General features: G+C 44.6%; 1 protein-coding gene across 1 annotated transcript in view; it reads left to right on the top strand.

Annotated features, from left to right (window-relative positions):
* The window catches only part of MRPS18A (mitochondrial ribosomal protein S18A), a 124287-nt gene extending 106182 nt beyond the window's left edge, over positions 1–18105 (top strand). Inside the window, exon 6 of the mRNA XM_069236303.1 lies at positions 17324–18105. Coding sequence (XP_069092404.1) covers positions 17324–17468 — 145 coding nt within the window. The 3' untranslated portion in view covers positions 17469–18105. The remainder of the gene's footprint in view (positions 1–17323) is intronic.
* Positions 18106–18340: the final 235 nt, after the last annotated feature.

The raw sequence follows: 18340 nt of genomic DNA, 5'->3' as shown, positions 1-18340 counted from the left end.
TCTAAGCCACTCTTCTCTACTCTGCATTACTCTACATCACTGCACTCTACACCAATGCATTCTATGCCACTCTACTCTACACCACTGCCCTTTATGACACTCTGCTCTGCAACCCTGCACTCTGCCACTGAACTATACTCCTCTCTATTCTGCACCACGGCACTCTACTCTGCACCGCTCGACTATATGCCACTCTACTGCACTCTACACCAATGTACTATATGCCACTACACTCTATGCTACTCTACTCTGCATCACTGCCCTCTGCACCAGTCTACTCTACCTTGCACCACTCCACTCTACCATGCACTGCATCACTCTGACACATCACTCTGAACCACTGCAATCTATGCCGTGCCACTCCACTCTGCTCCCCTCTACTCTTCACCACTCTACGCTACTGCACTGTACGCTAAACCAGTGCAGTCTTCGTCAATGCACTCTACACCACTTTACTCAAAACCAACGCACTCTATACCACCACACTCTACACCAATCTACTTTGCAACACTGTACTCTATGCCACTTCACTCTAGACCACCCAACTCCACTCTGACACTTCACTCTGACATTACACTCCATGATACTAGACTCTGACACTCTATTCCATTAAACTCTAACACTTTCTCCACTCTGTAACTCCCTACACAACTCCCTATACGCCACTCCATTCCACTTTACTCCACTCTATGCCACTTTAATCTACAATACTCTACTCAACGCCACTGCACAACCCTCTATGCCACTCCACTATACAACAATGTATAATGCTCAACAGCACTCTACCCAACTTTCTCTGTGCAAGTTCACGTTACTTTACTTCACTCTACTCCAGTTCACTCATACTTATGCCTTTCCACTCTACGGCACTCTGCCACTCCACTCTATGACACTCTATTACACTGTGACACTACTCCACTCTACTACTTTATGGCATTGGCGCTTGATTAGAGATTCAGATCTCCATTGATTGCCTTGTCACTCATATGAGACGTGAGTCAGATTTATCTTGCCCGTTTTGGTTACAAGTACTCTGTAACCCTTTTAACTCAAGCTTAACGAAGGCTTAGGATGATCCTGATACTTGTCTAGGTGATCTAAATATCGTCGGCCAAAGTACCTTGACTTAAATTTGTGATATTGTACATAAGTTGGCATAAGCATAGGTACTATGAGCTAATGACTTCTTGATTCACTATTTGAGTCATTCATGTAAAAGTGGGTGTATAAAAGCTTGTAAATCATTATTGTGGATGCTTACCTTGTAGGAAAGTAGCCTCTTTCTAGCTTGGTTACCCCCACATTTGGCCTGTTTGCCAGTGTGTTTGAGTGTGTCTACTGGGATCCTGCTAATCAGGACCCCAACAGTTATGCTCTCTCCCTTAAATTATGGTTGTTGCATACTGGTAACTCAGTATTTCACCCAAGATTGGCATACTGGTGCCCCCTTATAAGTCCCTATTATATGGTACTTGGGTACCCAGAGCATTGGGGTTCCAGGAGATCCCTATGAGCTGCAGCATTTCTTTTGCCACCCATAGGGTGCCCATGCAAAGGCTTCTGCAGGACTGCCATTGGAGCCTGCGTGAAAAGGTGCATGCACCCTTTCACTGCCAGTTACACTGCACCAGGTCACTTATAAGTCACCCCTATAGCAGGCCCTCCAGCCTGAGGGCAGGGTGCAGAGTACCTGTGTGTGAGGGCACCCCTGCACTAGCAGAGGTGCCCCGACGACCTCCAGGACCATTTTCCCAGACTTCAGGAGTGCGGGATGCCATTTTACATGTGTACTGGAAATAGGTCACTCCCTATTCCCAGCTACATAATGGTAACTCCGAACATAGGTATGTTTGGTATCAAACATGTTGGAATCATACCCCAAGGCTTTTGCAAGCATTGGTTGTATGATTTCATGCACTCTAGGGGCTCCTTAGAGGACTCCCAGTATTGCCATTCCAGCCTTCTGAGGTTTTCCAGGCAGCCCCAGCTGCTGCCACCTCTCAGACAGGTTTCTGCCCTCCTGTTGCTTGAGAAGCTCAAGCCCAGGAAGGTAGAACAAAGGATTTCCTTTGGGGGAGGGGTGCTACACCCTCCCCCCTTGGAAATAGGTTTGGAAGTGGTAGCTTCCTTCCCCAGGCCACTGGAAATGCTTTGAAGGGCACATTTGGTGCCCTCTTTACATAATCCAGTCTACACCAGTTCAGGTACCCCCAGTCCCTGCTCTGGCACGAAACTGGACAAAGGAAAGGGGAGTGACCACTCCCCTGTCCATCACCACCCCAGGTGTGGTGCTCAGAGCTCCTCCGGAGGGTCCCTGGGTTTTGCCATCTTGGATTCCAAATTGGCAGCGAACTCTGGGAGCATCTGAGTGGCCAGTGCCAGCATGTGGTGTCAGAGCCGTCCCCTGATAGGTGCTTACCTGGTTAGGTGACCAATCCCCCTTTCAGGGCTATTTAGGGTCTCTCCTTTGGGAGGATCTTCAAATTCAGATTGCAAGACTCCAGCAGGAATCCTCTGCATCCTTTACTTCACCTTCTCACCGAAGAAACTGCATCTGGACCCTCCAGGAACTAAACTGCAACAACGAAGCAAAGACGACTTCTGCAACATTGTAACTTCAGCTCCTGCCAGCAACTGCAGCTGTTTCACGGTTGTGCATCCTCAGAGGACAGCCTGTCTTCAGTCTGCACCAGAAGAATGAACGAATCTCCCTTGGAGTGAAGGAGTCACTCCCCTGCTGAAGCAGGCACCTCTCTGCAATGATGACCATCTGCGTGGGTCCCCTCTCCTGAAGAGTTGCATGGATCCTGCATCACGGGTGGTGGACTGAAGTGGTCCTGATGTCCTACTGTCCAACTTTGGTGGAGGTAAGAGCTTGCCTTCTCAAACAAGACAGTACCCCGTGCACCACGTGTTTTTCAGTTGCCAAGGCGTGTGGCATCCTTCTATGAAATTCTTTGTGCACAATGTAGCTCCGGCCTCCAGCACTCCTTCCTGAGATGCACAGCTTCCTGAGTGGTTCTCTGGTGGCGTGGGATCCTTTGTTTTTGTGCTGCGTGGGCCTCCTTTTGCAACTCCTTTGTCCCCGTGCTGGGGGACTCCTGTGTGTGCCGGCTGGTATTCTGTGGGCTTTCTGAGTTGCTGAGAGCCCCCTGTGACTCCTCCTCCTGGGTAGAGTCCACCAGGTCCCTCCTGGTCCCGGGCAGTGCCATTTTCCACTAACCATGAGCTTTGCCTGTGCCAAGGCTTGTTGGTGGAATCCAGCGATGCAAACCAGACTGAAATCATCCATCCGGTGTGGGATATCATCTGCACCAACCCGCATCCATCTTCTTGGGTGCAGTACTGACTGTTGTTCTTCACCAGTGGTTCTTCTTTTGCACCTTGATTCAGGTTAGCAGGGGCTCCTGTCCTCCCTGGACTCTTCTGCGCTTCTTGGACTTAGTCCCATTCTTCCACAAGTCTTTAGGTCCAGGAATCCACCCTTTGTGTCTTGAAGTATCTTCTGGTTCTTGCATTATCTTCTTTCTCAGGTTCTTGTGTGTTCTGGGAAAGTTACTGTGATTTACTCCTGCTTTCCTGGGCTCGGAGGTGGGTTCTATTACTTACCTTTGGTATTTTCTAATACTCCTGGCGCCCCTCTACACACCACACTTGCCTAGGTGGGAAACAGACATTCGCATTCCAGTTTCTTAGTACATAGTTTGTGTTTCCCCTAGGCCCATTTCTAACCATTGTGATTTTCACTAATTGCACTGTTTTCTGTTTTTATTGCTATTGCTGCATACTAGTGTATATAATTGGTGGGTTACTTACCTCCTAAGGGAGTATAGTCTCAATGGTATTTTTGGCATTTGTGTCACTAAAATAAAGTACCTTTATTTTTGTAACACTGAGTATTTTCTTGCATGTGTGTGAGTACTGTGTGACTACAGTGGTATTGCATGAGCTTTGCATGTCTCCTAGATGAACCTTGGCTACAACCACCCCTAGAGAGCCTGGCGTCTAGGCACTGCCTACATTTCACTAATAAGGGATAACTGGATGTGGTATAAGGTGTAAGTACCATAGGTACCCACTACAAACCAGGCCAGCCTCCTCCAAACCACTGTACTATATAGGTTACTTTTTAAATAGTTCTTGTAATTGGCGACATTGGGTCATCCAGATAACTTTTGTAATGCCCGAATACCAGTCTTTCTCGATTTCCCCTGTTGATGTTTTCCCACTACATTTGATCTTTTATATTTTGATTTGAATAAATGCATAAAACATTCCATTTGCATACTACTTTAATATCATTGTTTATGGGAGGGGTGTTGCATTTTTTTCCAGGGACCCCTGTTCCATCAAAGTTAAGTTTACTGCTCCATTCTAGGACACTCTACTTACTCCATGATACTATGCCACACCAGTCGATGACCCATCATTCTCCTTTATGCCATTAACTTTGAGCCATGCTGAATAGTAGTCTCACTAGTGTACAGCATGGCTAAAACACATTGGCAAAGGCAATAGAACTTACATAGGTGAGACCTATTGACTTTGCCACTGCTTGTTTATAAGGTATGAACTTTAAGGTGACTTTCAATATCCTTATGTACACAGGGGGTATTTTACCCCATATAATACATGGTCACACCACCAACTTTCCCACAAACCACTTAAAACCTTAGTGCATAGGTTCTGTCATTTCAATCTATTAAAGTAGAGCAGAAGAAAGAAAAGCAACATTCAATTTTTTGCTTTAAACAGCTTTATTAATTATGCTCCTTGACATGATCTGCCTTTTACCTTGGCTGCTAGCTCTGGCAGAAGGCATTGTAATGTCAGAACTCGACTGTAATAACCCTATCATAGTCATTTTCTGATGTCTTTTCTTTATAATCAGTGAATGTCTTTTCTTTACACGCTGTGACTTGGTGCATCACAAACAGCCGTTTCTAAAGAAATTAGTGACTGCAGTTTATACAGAGATTAGAGAATCCATGTTTATATAGACTGTAACTCCAAGAGTTTCTTCAGTTGAAATGCTCACACACAGGAGTAGAAGTGTTATTAGAACTATGGTTTCCGAGCACATTTTACAACTATTGTACCTAATCGCTTTTGATCTCTCCAGTGCGGTTCCAATTGGCATGAGGCGAAGGGCATGATGGGTGTGGGGCGCAAAGGGTATGTTTTTCCTTTTTACCCTCCTACCTTGATTTGCTTGGTGCATGAAGATGCAAGGTTAATCAACATGTTATTTTCACATTTGAGCTAATTACTTTGTGAATATAAATAACAATAAAAGATACTTTCAGACTGTGTAAACATGCCTTCCTTTCTCCCTATTTCACTTCCAATATATATGATTGTGTATATTTATCTGAGCCTGCAGTTCATAAACAACGAGCGATTTGTATAGGGTTGATGGAAAGTCCCCAAGGCTGTCCCTGTCCCCCCCAGAAATGTATTGTCTCCTACACCCCTAGTCAAAGCCTAATCCTCACCTCTGTGTCCTGACATAGAAGGGATTCCTTCCGTCAACCCCGTGGACATAGAGGCATTTTGGATGGCCGTACTAGATTTGTTCAAGATTATTCTAGTATTCTGTTCGCTTCTTCCCAGTGGGGTGCTCCCCCCCCCCCCTCCCAAGCCCACCCCCCCCCCTCTAGTTTAGTGGGTCCAGTGGCATCCAAGCCTCCAGGCTGCGCTTCCATAGGCCCTGGCATCTCAGCAGAAGTCGATGCCCTCCAAAGCTCCATTATTCTGATAGGTCATTGCTGTCTGTGATGTGTACTTAGACGCCGCCATAGAAGTATATTACATCTGAGTGGTGAACAAGATGATTTAGAGATGTTTTGATGACAAGTCTATTGTTGAACGTTGTTCTAGGACCTAGAGTTTTTTCACAGATGGGAGAACTCTTTGCGACTGATTTATTTTCGCTTACCATGTTTGATGAGGACTGAGTACAGAATACAATGACTCTGAGGCTGATAAGCTCCTTCCTCCTCAAAACAGTTTTGTGGTATTATATCTTGATTTATAAAATGTAAGTACCGTGAGTACATCTCCAGAAAGAGCGCTCACTCCTCTGCCGTGCTTCAGTAGAGGTCTCTTCATTCATTATGGTGGAACGAAAAGCAACAGAAGAACTAGAGGAAACTGTGTCTGGAGTGGCTAAATCTTACTTTCTCACTGAAATCTTTAAGGCAGTTTCATCGGTAGTACAGAAAATGTTAAGCTTATTCCAAGACTGCCATTCTGGTAGTAACAACTTTCATAGCCAGGCTAAGTGCCCCAACAAGTGTATCGCTCCTTTAGGGGCACGGTAGATCTAGGGGATGGCATCTTCAACAGCAGCAGCTGATCTAGTCCTGGCTTTTCTGCCTCAGAAGCTCACGGACTCTCCACCCATGCCTCTTTCAGCCACCATATTCCGGTGGAGGAGGGTGGTTAATTTTTTCTTGAGTTGAGAGACCATCATGACAGATCGCTGGGTTATCCAGCTAGTCGACATAGGCTTTGGCCCTTCCCTGTCTGTCCCTTCGCATAGTTGCCCTCCTTCTACAAAGACTTATTCTCTGGCACACCCCTTAATATTGGCAGCAACTGCTCTTGCCCTGCTGAACAAAGAGGCCCTTTTAAGAAGGGGACACAGGATTTTTATCCCTTTTTTTTTTTTTTTATATACATCTTTATGATGATGCAGTTAATAACAAAAACGAATACTGCTGTACACCGTCATGATCATTAATAGCAATTCCCCCTCAACATCAACCATTCCCTGTCCCCAGCCTCACCGCCCCCTTATCGTGAATATCCGCATTCAACGCAGATGATTAGGGAGTGACTCGTCAGAGCTGATGTAGGGAGAGGAGTTCAAGGACTGCGCCTGCATTCATTCTATTGTCCCAGATTGTCACACCATTTTGGGAACAGCCGCAACCTTCATATATAACCTTCTCGCCAACATGCACCGATCCATGTCCCGCTTCCAGTGCCCCAGTTCTGGTGCCCGCCCCACTCCCCACAGTTTTACAATATGTTGCTGGGCTACAGGCAGTCCCAGGGTCACCCATATGCACCCCATGGGTTTAGATTTCTCATCCCGGATGTTCAGTAGACGCCATTTTGCGGAGGCGCTCATGTTGCTCCCACACATCTCATTCATGCAACGATCCTTTTACTTCTTGGTTCCTAAGAAGAACAAGGTTCCGAGACTCATCTTGGACTTTTTCTTCCTAAATCTTTTCATTCAGCAGGATAAGTTCAAGATGTTGTTCCCAAGGCAAGCCCCACTGGCCTTCGGTGCTGTAGATTGGTTGACGATATTTCTGGTGGATACATCATCTGCCTGCAGATGCTTCACTGTCCTCCCTGCGCTTTTATAGGTCAGTGCTGTGTTCACTAAGATCCCAACATAGGCAGACATTTCTTTCTGCTGTATTTGTCTCGGTCATTGATGGTCTCTCATTTGCTCTTCTTTGCTTCCATGGAGTGTGGAAAAAGTGCCAGGAACTGACACCAGCACACAGGTTTGTGCCAACTATACCCAGAAGTTGTCACATCCGTCTTGCAGAGTTGCACTAAATGTGCTTGGGGGCGCCAGAGAGCTATTGTTTGGAAAGATGTTTTCAGACAAATCTGGCACTTAGAGGCTATTCCTAAGGTGAGGAAGTTGCAGAAAGATCATGGATCTGCCAACAATTTAATTACCAAAGATAAGTAGTTCTTTCATCTCTGGAAGCGAGTGATGGGTAAATCCGGCTCACCGAAAGCCTCTCTTTGTATGTATGTATTTTTATTATGATTTTTTTTTGGGGGGGGGGGAAATATGCTGGCGCTAAAGCAGTCTGTGGGCCAGCCCTAAAGTAAATAGTCATTTTATTTTTGGAGCAAGTACACAGGCTGCAGGCATTAACTACAGCCACGTGTACCCTGGCACCGTCTGTGAATCTCCTAAGAAATATTTGAGTATTTATTTGCAGAGAGGCTATCGAGACATAAACACAGTCAACCTAACTAAGCATAGAATGTCTGCCTGCTTTTGTAACTATATATAAGGATTATTTTTATGGCGTTCAATATAAGTTAAGATTGTAGTAATGACATTAAAAAAAAAAAAAAAAACTCTGAGGACTTTCCGCAAAGGTTCCTGTGGAAGAAACTGACCTGTTCAGTTGGATGCTTGGGGAGTACATTTAAGGATCGAAAAATGGAGAAGCGCGACAGCAGGATTCTTAAGTACTGGAGACGGAGCCCGCTGGCCCATTCATCTAAAAGAAATGTTTTCCCGGGCTCCCAGGCTCGAAAAAGGAACATGATGCCACCATCCCTAACTGAATGCCTCCTGTGGGCAGAGCTCTAAAATGGGAGCTGTCCTCATGAGTTTGCTCTGGCCATTATCCCATAGTAATTATTTCTCCCCGAGATTTTTCCAGTGCATGCGATTTTTCATTTCGCTGTATTTTATGTCCCTTGTTACCACAATCTCGAACAAATGTCGACTGAACTTAAAGATGCACCTGAAACAAGCGAGGCGGGTCGTGGAGGTGACCAGGCGTGTCACTAGGACTTTAAGGGACGGTAGTGGACGAATCACTTCCTGTCTAATTATGTTGTTGCCAGTTTTTTTAAACCATGGGGCTAAATTCTCTCGTTTTGGTTTCTTCACCGAGAAACAGAAACTGGATGTAGCTTAAGGCAAGGATTCTCACGATTTGCTCGAGGGATGGCTGTCTGCTTCTTCAGCATATATTCAGTCTACAGATGCATTTCTTCGTGGGAAGTCTCACCTCTTAACAACACTTCAAAGGTGCTCCACCTCTCTGTCCTCCTGGAAGAGGTCCCCTCCTTCGGGGCCACCGCTGCCCACTTAGTGAGGTTATGAAAACAGGCCTCTGGGCCCACAGAGGGATCTTCAGCCCCTTTCCGTGGAGACTGATGGTGCTTTGTGGCTTTGATCTCCGTAGGGAGGTGCGGGCGCTGAGTGCTCATAAGGCCGTCTCCGCCTACACCCGCACAAATTACTTAAAGATTTACCCTACCGAAAATCTGCATTAATGTATACAGTGAGCTGCAGAATTTCCCATTGGTTTTATTTTTAGGTTTAAATATTCTTTTTTTATTCAAGTATGAAAACAATACAAACACGTGCACCTTTGAACCGTCTGGCGAGGCCGTATACTACCTGAACTTGTTGTCAAGTATACATTTACCACAGTATTGCAAGTGCCCCTTACATACCCGATTACAGTGAAGTTAAACATTAGACAGGATCCGTAGGCACGAAGAGCCGGATCATTTGCCTCTTGTTGTACTGTTCCTTTTACATGAACCTCAAAACTTCCAGTCCCCCACAGCCATGTTGCTGCCTAGACGACAACTAGAGGTCATTAGGTTGCTACAGTGCAAGTGTTCAGGGCCGGCGGTGCCTGGTGCAACACTTTCACCCCCCCCCCCCCCCCCCCCTTATCTCCTCTTCAGATTCCCTCACTACTGCCCCTCATCTCTCCATAGCCCCCTTCCCTCACTTACATTTAATTTGTTTTAAACGTCAGATAAATGCTGGCTTTACTAATCCACTCAGCTATCCACATAAAATACAGATCTGTTCCTTGCAGCAGGCATAGTAACCCTCTACACTACCACAAGACAAAACTCCATCTTTCTAGCAGGAACCTTAATCACAAAAGTTACCTTTACATTTTTATTGCTGCCTGAAAGCTGGACTCACAAGGAACTCTGCAGCAGGTGCTTTCAAATTATACGTTTTTTTTTCCAACTTTCATTCATTTTATTAAGTTATTTGTTATAACAGCAAGACTCCCTGTATGCATTATGCACGGTGGAACAATCTATATGCATAGTAACCTTAGCATATTATTATCAATAACATTGCCCTTCTCTCATCCATAGAAAAACCTCTTATTGCTTCAAATCAGAATCTTCTCCCCTGCGCTCCTCCAACGTTGCAGTTTCTGCTCTCCTCCCACTGGTCCCAGACTATTGGCAACAGTAGTTCGCTCTCTGTGTAGGTGTGCACTATATGACCCCCATATGTCACGCAGTTTGTAGCAATTAGGCTGTAGTTCTCTATAGTCATCTGAGTGTGTGCTGCAATATACCATATCGGTATGCACTCCTTCATCTGTGGCACGGACCCTTGGTCCACCGGATAGCAATCCTGCGCCACGCTAGCGATAAGCCCATGGCTACTAGTCTCCTATTAGCGGTTGGCACCATTTTATCACATCCCAATAACGCAAGCAGCTGATCCCTATTCGAGTTCTTCCAGGGTGAGAAAAGCCTCCTCCCAGAAGCGCTGAATGTTCAGACAGTACCAAGCCACGTGCGCAAAGCCTGCATCATCCGCCTGACATCGCCAGCACTTGGCACCTTCCCGCTTTAAATCATAAGCTATTATTAAACACAGCGCCTCCTCCCCGAGTTCAGTGCCCCCCCCTTCCAGGCCAGCGCCCAGTGCGGCTGCACTGGTCACACATCAGGGGTGTGGAATTTATTAAAATCTCTACTTGTCCAGGGGACAGGTTGCTTCTCAAATCTACTTGTCCTGTAAAAAGATCTACTTGTCCCTCTGGTGCCATGTAGTGTGGCGACAAATTATGGCAGCAATCTCCTTATGTAAGAGCTCTGATAATAGCCTCTCTGATTATGCCAGGGCTACTACCATAATAGGGCTTGAATACTTGCAGTTTCAATCCCTACTGTAGCAATTTCCTTATTTTGCCACCTTTCTGCAGATCTGCGTACTGGGGCTGGAGGAAGCAGTAAGCAATAGTTCCTGGGCTGGAATGCCTTTGAGTCTGCAAACCTACTAACCTGCAAGTTTTATAGATTTTCACCATCTTCTCTCTAATATTTTCACATAATAAGAAAGGTTGGAAATGTACTCCTGACAATGGCAGAATTAGAACTTCTTCCAGGGTTGGGAAGAAAGTGGCTGGAGGGAAAATGAACTTGCAAATGCTCAAAATATTTTCACATGAGCAAATCTACACATGCGTATTTAGCCATGCTAAAATACAGTTCACAAATATTTTATTGGGGTATGATTTCCTGGTATACTTCTCTTGAAAGCCACTAATTCAAAGACATATACCATGGGTGCACTTTTGTGACTTTCTTTAAGAATTTGGGACCACATGTAGGTAGGTTCAGATTTGCGACTCGCAATTTGCGAGTTGCAAATCCGAATGTAGGATGGTGTCCCTGACACCATCTGCGATTCGCAAGGGGGTCGCAAATGCCCACCTCATGAATAATCATGAGGTGGATTGCAATTTGCGACCCCCTTGCGAATGGCGGCCCTCACAGGGATGGGGGCCTGCTGGAGACAGCAGACCACCATGTCTGTAACTGCTTTTCAATAAAGCATTTTTTTTTTTTTTTTTGTATTGCCCGTTTTCCTTAAAGGAAAACGAGATGCATTACAAAAACGAAAAATGAAATGTTTTCGTTTTTATTTTTCAGAGCAGGCAGTGGTCCGCAGGACCACTGCCTGCTCTGAAAAAATGTTTACAGTGACATTCACAACGGGGAAGGGGTCCCATGGGGATCCCTTCCCTTTTGTGAAAGTGTTAGCACGCGGTCACAAAACAATCCTACATTGCACTGCGAGTCGCAATTAGGAAGGGAACACCCCTTCCTAATTGCGAGTCGCAAACCCGTTTTGCGATTCGGTAACCAGGTTACCGAATCGCAAAACTGGGTTTGTGCATCGCGATGTGCTTTTTGCACATCGCAAACAGCGAAATTCGCTGTTTGCGTCATGCAAAAAGCTACCTACATGTGGGTCTTGGTCCCTAATTAGGTCTGGTGTTAACAAAGATATTTTGTTTTTATTAAACTTCTATTTCTCTCTCTTTCGGCTGGCTTTACTGTGAGTGATCGCATTCTGCTCTTCCACAAGGAGCATATTGCCACACAAAGTAGTTTTGTTCAGTGTCAGGAACTACAGCGGCAATCAGTGACGTAACGAAACTGGAGGGTGCCCCTTTGCAAAGAACATGGAGGAGCCCCCTCTTCAGACTCACTCAGGGCAGGTGCTGTGCTGAAGGGGTTCCCTGGAGGGCAGCTGCAGGGCCTTTGTTATGCCACTGGTGGCAACGTGTGCTTTTAGAGTTCAGAAACTTTTTTGGGGGGGGTTTGCCAGTGTTTGTTACAATGTTGAGGGCCTGGTAGCTCCCACAACAATAAAATGTTACAAAAGCCATGTCAAAACAAGACACGCATTGATGAAACTAAAAGACTTATAAAACTATGTCGGATCAGTTGACTTTTTCAGTGTTTGTTTATTTTCATGCTTCCCATAATCGTGTTGAAGATGGTTACACTGATTTTCCATTACAAATATTTTTTGGAAATACTAGCATGCATCAACACATTTTACTAAATGACACTTCAAAGAAATAGCACCTAAATTTTCATGGTAGCGAAACTTTTTCCCTACTTGCATTTTTTCGGAACATTTTATTTTAAAAGCAAAGACTCTTCTCTCTTGCTTACAAGCTTCTGCAAACAATTGCATCTAATCAGAGAGCATTCTGGGAGCATTATACTTAGCCTCATAGCCTAAACTTTTCAAACATGTGTACACTTTTTTTTTTTTTGTACTGGAACCAACGTCAGTAGTGAAGTGTGACCTTAAAACATTTATTTACAGCACTCACCCTAATAATGAAGGCTTTCAAATAATGAACCATAAATACAAGTTCGAACACCATTATCTTTTGGAAACACATTACCTCAACTGCAGAGAGTTCCACTCCCTGTAAACTGGCAGCCAAAGGGTTTGTGCTGCAGAGGGTTGGGCCTACTTGTCTCAAGGACTAAGTAAACATGAAAACTTGTTGCCCTTGACCCGGCCCTGCACACGTTTCATCATTCACCTCTCTTTACTGCATACTTCTCTATGGGATTGCCTTAGTCCCTGGAGAAATGACTGAGCTGCTACATGACGTGAAACCACATAGGTCTTTTAAGCTGGTGCACAGTCTAGTCGGGGGGCTGATGCACCATCCACAATGCAGGTGGGCCCCAGATAGTCTATCACGCCTGAGTTCGGGCTGGCAGAGACATTTTAAGGCATTGACAAAGTGGCCAATTGCCCAAGATCCCCACCTTCTGAAAGGCCCCTTGGGAAAGTCCACTTTCCTCATTTTTAATGTATAATTCGATATTTTTAGGCAGCATAGTGCTCTAATTAGCATAAAAGGATAATAAATTACAAAGCTTTTCCAAACAGGAACCCCCTAAAATCCTTAAGAAAACACTGTGGGCTGCCCACCAGTCCTCCATAGTCAGCCACGGTCTCACTTAAATTTTGCTTAGGAGTGCTGCAAAAACATTTTTGCCTTCTCTTGTGACCCCTCTTAGCTCACGGTGATCTTTTCTACCTACCATGAGCCCCTGCAACATGGTGACAGGATTTTGTAAACCAAAAACTGGTACATTCAGCAAACCTAGAAGAGGGACAACAACTTTTATCAGCCGAGGCGCGGGCAGTAACTTAAACTGTGCCTCTTTGGAAGTCATGACGATTGTCATGATGCAGGACTTACAGTGGCGTAACATAGCCCCTGTGGTGCGTGAGGGCCCCGGAGTTCCAGGGGGCTCCCCCAGCACTGTGCATGGACAGTGGCCCCTTGGCCTTAGAGCTCCTTAATGGGTCCGCGGAGGAGGGTCTCCATGTATTTTGGAGGGGTCCTTACATTTCGTTCTACCACTGAGGACATTGGGGGCGTCAGTCTGACACACCATTTTTTCATTTTATACTGTTGTACCAGCGAATCTCTGGAACACTAAAGCCTAACATTTTAGTCTGCACAGACCACATATTGCAGAGCTTGTGCCGTCCGCCAGTCACTCTTATCCCATCCAGCACAGAGGCGGCGTTTGCTGCTGGAGTCAGTGCAGACTGGCACTTATTTTACAGTCCAGAAGAGGTTATGCCAATACAGACCTCGATTGTGGATATGTTGTTCGATGGCTCATCCCTGTTCACTGAGAGCCAATTCTACCTCGGAACACTTCAAGGAGAGTAGGGCAACAGCGTGCTTTCCGCAGGTTTGGCTCCTGCTAAAAAATTACTTCACTTGTTCTGTAAATTCTGAAACTACTGTAGGGGGCTGGCATTTAGGCAACATCAGTCTCCACAACCTAAGCTGCACTCACCCCAGTCCTTTAGAGGCCGGAAATTGATCTGTCAGACAACGCAAAGGCCATCAGTCCAACCACTCCCTTTTTCCTTTGGCAACGTTCTCCAAGCTGCTTTACCTTGCCCTTAGTGATTCACAACCACCCCGTGGGAGGCAGGATCCGGCCTTTCTCCGTTGGTGTAGATCCCTCACATCAGACAGATGGGTCCTCCAAATCGTTCAGCATGGCTATGCTCTACCATTTCATCCCCCGTCCCACCCCCCTTAGATCTTTGCCCTCTGAATGCCAGTCTATGATCGAGGCACCAGTTATAATTGTTTGAATAAACTAGAATGACTTTAAGTCCCAACTCTATCTCATGTATGCCCTGACTCCATTTTAGACAATGGAAGCTGCCATATTCCCTTATTTATGCAGAACCATTGTCATGTCTGCCTTTTGACGCAGATGTTGCCAGACCTTATCTTTTCTTGGAACTGTGATATCATCAAGTTTTTTGATTAAGGGCATAGATACAACATCTAATGCGCCATTTGTCTAATTCAGATGTCTCCTCCTTACTATGTCAAGGTTAAATCAGAAAACATGCAGAAATATAATTAGGATAATGTAGTCTGAGTTTACGTCCTTTTGCCCTATATGCGCATAAGAAAACATCCGAGAAGCATACGTTGATATGCATTACCTGTGTCAGACATTCCCAAATTTGTCAAATTCCAAATCCTAATAAGATTTAGTATATAAGGACTGCCACTTGAATACTTGTCGAGAGGTCCTTCACCCAGGTTATTACCCAAGGTTCTACCAGAGACTGTCTCACCTGCTGCCAGCACACTTCACACTTCGCAGATGATACATCTCTTCTAAAGACTGAAAATGATAAAGCCAATTCCCAGAGGAAGACCGACGGACTGCTACCGCAGTGGGTATTTGCCCTTTGTAGGGAACACTGTCTTCACGCCTCTGATGATAGACAGCCCTTGCTGTCAGCAAGGTATACAATGCATCTCTTCTCCCTCTCTAGTCTGTAGAACTCTAGATTGTAAGTTTCTCTGCCTTTCATGCTCTCATAGTATAGGGTATAGAAGTAGGCATTAGGGTGTTAGGTTCTAGATAACATTTTAAATTATTTTGTTCTCATTCTTTATAACATGGCTTGTTGCTGTTTTAGATGTGCCAATAAACAGATTGTTCCTGTTGTAATAAATCATTTAGACTTAACTGTTCGTTCTTAGTACAGTATGTGTGATACTGCAAATAGCAAAATAAGGTTTGTTACTGTCTCTGCGGTGCCCCTGTTCCCTTTATGGGATTGTTAGTAACCTAAAAGTAATACTTCAACGTCAGTTACACATTGAAAAGTGTTTTGCGGGGCTACAATAACAAGTCTTTCACAATCATCGCTTTGAATTGAACCAAGTTCACTTGTGTCAGCCGTGGGTGGGAAAGCACCCCTTGTAGAGTTAGGCCAAAGTTGTAACTTACACATAGTGTTTTAGTTTTTTTTGTCAGCACATCTCAAACTCCAACACCTAAGTAGAAGTCATCTTAACCTTTTGGGTTTTTTCATTGAAAAAAAAATAAAATAAAATATTTGTGTGACAGTAATTGATGGTATACAGTTTGTTGTTTTAGCATGTTGGGCTATTTGAAAGTATTGATTACTAGATGCGATGAGTACTTATTGATGACCGCTGTGGTGACTGCTATAGATTTGGTTGGCATGTTTCGAGTGTAGCTAGTGTACTCGTTTCTGGGATACTTCTGGATGTGAATAAACATTCTGATTGCTGAGTAGTTCAAATGTAAAGACCTGACCTTGTTCTTTAGGTTTATGCTTCAGCTCTCTTATAAGGGTGTATATGCCAATGACGTTAATGGTCCACATTAGAGATCCGATGAGACACTGTGGGCGCCACTCCACTATCATGAGTAGCATCTGCCTGGATGAAGAAAGCTTCCTGATGCCATCTGGGCTAGGCAAGCCTCCGTGAGAACTGGCAAATCCTCCAGAGTGTTTCCTTTGCTCTTGTAAGACCCACTAGCATCTTATAACATGAACAGTTTTCTCTGATGCAAAACATGATGGTCGATCACAAAATCAAGTATTCATCTTGAGGAACGATCAGAGACCAGACATTCCCTCTGAGATAATAAACGCTAACATAACACTCGCCGGTGTAAACACCACATCGTTGCCTGTAACTTGTGAAACAGCCCTGAGGTTCCTCTCTTCACAGCTATATTATAGGTTACCTTAAAGTAATGATGCCACTGTTTCAAAGCTGGGTTCTGCATCACACCAGGATCTTTCAGTGAATCGCCTCTCTGAAACAATCAACAGTGATATTCTGATTATGAGGGGTTCCTGAATTCACTCCCTGATGGGTGGTTGTTGTCAAATTCACAGTGACTCAAACATAATGATATTGGTAGGTGTCAACTAATTCTGATATTTGAAGATTCTTTTGTACTCCTTTCTTCTTGCTCAGCTCACTTTATCTTGAAGGCTTTACTCAGTTTCTCTGTTTGTTAATATAAACTTCAAACACTCATCCAAGACAAATGCGACTCATCGCTTTCAAGATTGAGACCAATTGCCCTTTTGCCTTATGGTGCTGACTGTATTCCTTACACAATAACTGCAGATATGTACATTTGTATTTATTGCAAATCTTTTGCACAGCAAATGGCAGAAACAATCCTCGCTTCTTGGCACCTACAATCAAAACAATGTATATTTGAGTTAATGCATAGCACAGTAGACACACCTTCGCATGCTAAATGGTGCCAGGTTCCCACCGATCAGCAGGGAATCGCTAGCGCAGACCCCTCCCATCTGATGGGTGCGTTTGAGCAATGGGCCTTGGTTTACTCTTGATGCTGCTCCACAACTTAATGTTCTATGAGGAGATGGTTAATAGAGGCCAGAAAGCTACACAAGCTGCTTCCTGGGGGTTCTTCAAGTTTGTTTTGTTGCCACCTTTGTAAAATGCATTAATGTATGAGGATTGGGCATTGTTTGTATAAACCTTTGCATGAATTAAAAGGTTAGTACCATTTAATGGAAGCCTAGAGAGCTCTCAACAGGATACTGAGAATACTTAGTTTGTCAACCAGGACTCAGCTGGTATTTTTGCTTTTGTTACAGGTATCTCACAAGGTGGTCTATTGACTCTGTAAAACCCATTTACAAGAAGGGGCTGAAGTGGTGCAAAGTACGGATGGACGTCGGGGACCCAGCCCTTAAGGACAACATTAACTATGGGAAGAAGCCTCTCTACCTCAAACACTGACAGCCTTCAAAGATGTCACCATTATAAACCAATGTATCGGGCCTCCCGCTGGAGCGATCCTGGCACCCAGAAGGCCTTTGTTGTCTCCACTGAACTTACGTTTGCCACCATAACTGGCTTGCACGTTCTTTGATCCAACAAAGAAAGTCCTTACTTCTAAGACCAGTTACCCTACTCCAGGGCCCAGAAGATGGGCAGATGATCCTCACTGCAAACATACTATTTTAGGGTATTTCATTTGGTGTGCTTGAGACCCTCCACTGGGGTTGTCCCTAGATATTAATAGGTTTCTTAGTCTTGACATTGCAGTCCATCTTCTGAAAGATATCTCTTATAAACTAAAAGTTATTGGCTTCGTAAAGTCAGACATATTCTACACCGCATTCCTCATCAGATGTCGCGCTGTAAAGTTAGACCTCCAACTCGCCAGCATGTGGTAGTGTTTGAAGTAACCATGACCAGCATACAGGAATCCAAACAGACTGCTATTCTTCAAGAAGATATTTTATTCTCTTGTTTTCCTTCCTATTTCTAATCCTCTCCCTTCATGGAAAATTCTGTTGCCCCTTGACTCTGTATCTTGGACAGCAGTTTGAGTTGGTTTCACAACAGTCCAATAAAATGGTTATGAAATGTGTGTGTGCACAATGAGGCTTCCTGTGGTTTACTAAACATGTTTCTTCCTTGCAGATAAGGAAGCCAGTTGGATGTTATGAGGCCAGTTGGATGTTATGAGGCTGGCAACAAGCGGGAACTCTTTGTGGACAGAAAGGGCTGGACTCTTAAGGCTCCATAAACTCAAAACAGTTTCTGAAACATCTTTTTAATGAACATCCTGTCTCACTTTCTCAATATTTCATATAATTTTGAAT

The sequence above is a fragment of the Pleurodeles waltl genome, chromosome 5 (genome assembly GCF_031143425.1).
Source record: "Pleurodeles waltl isolate 20211129_DDA chromosome 5, aPleWal1.hap1.20221129, whole genome shotgun sequence".
Lineage (NCBI taxonomy): Eukaryota > Metazoa > Chordata > Amphibia > Caudata > Salamandridae > Pleurodeles > Pleurodeles waltl.
Note: the sequence above shows the minus strand (reverse complement) of the source record. Positions and strands in the feature narration are given on the sequence as shown.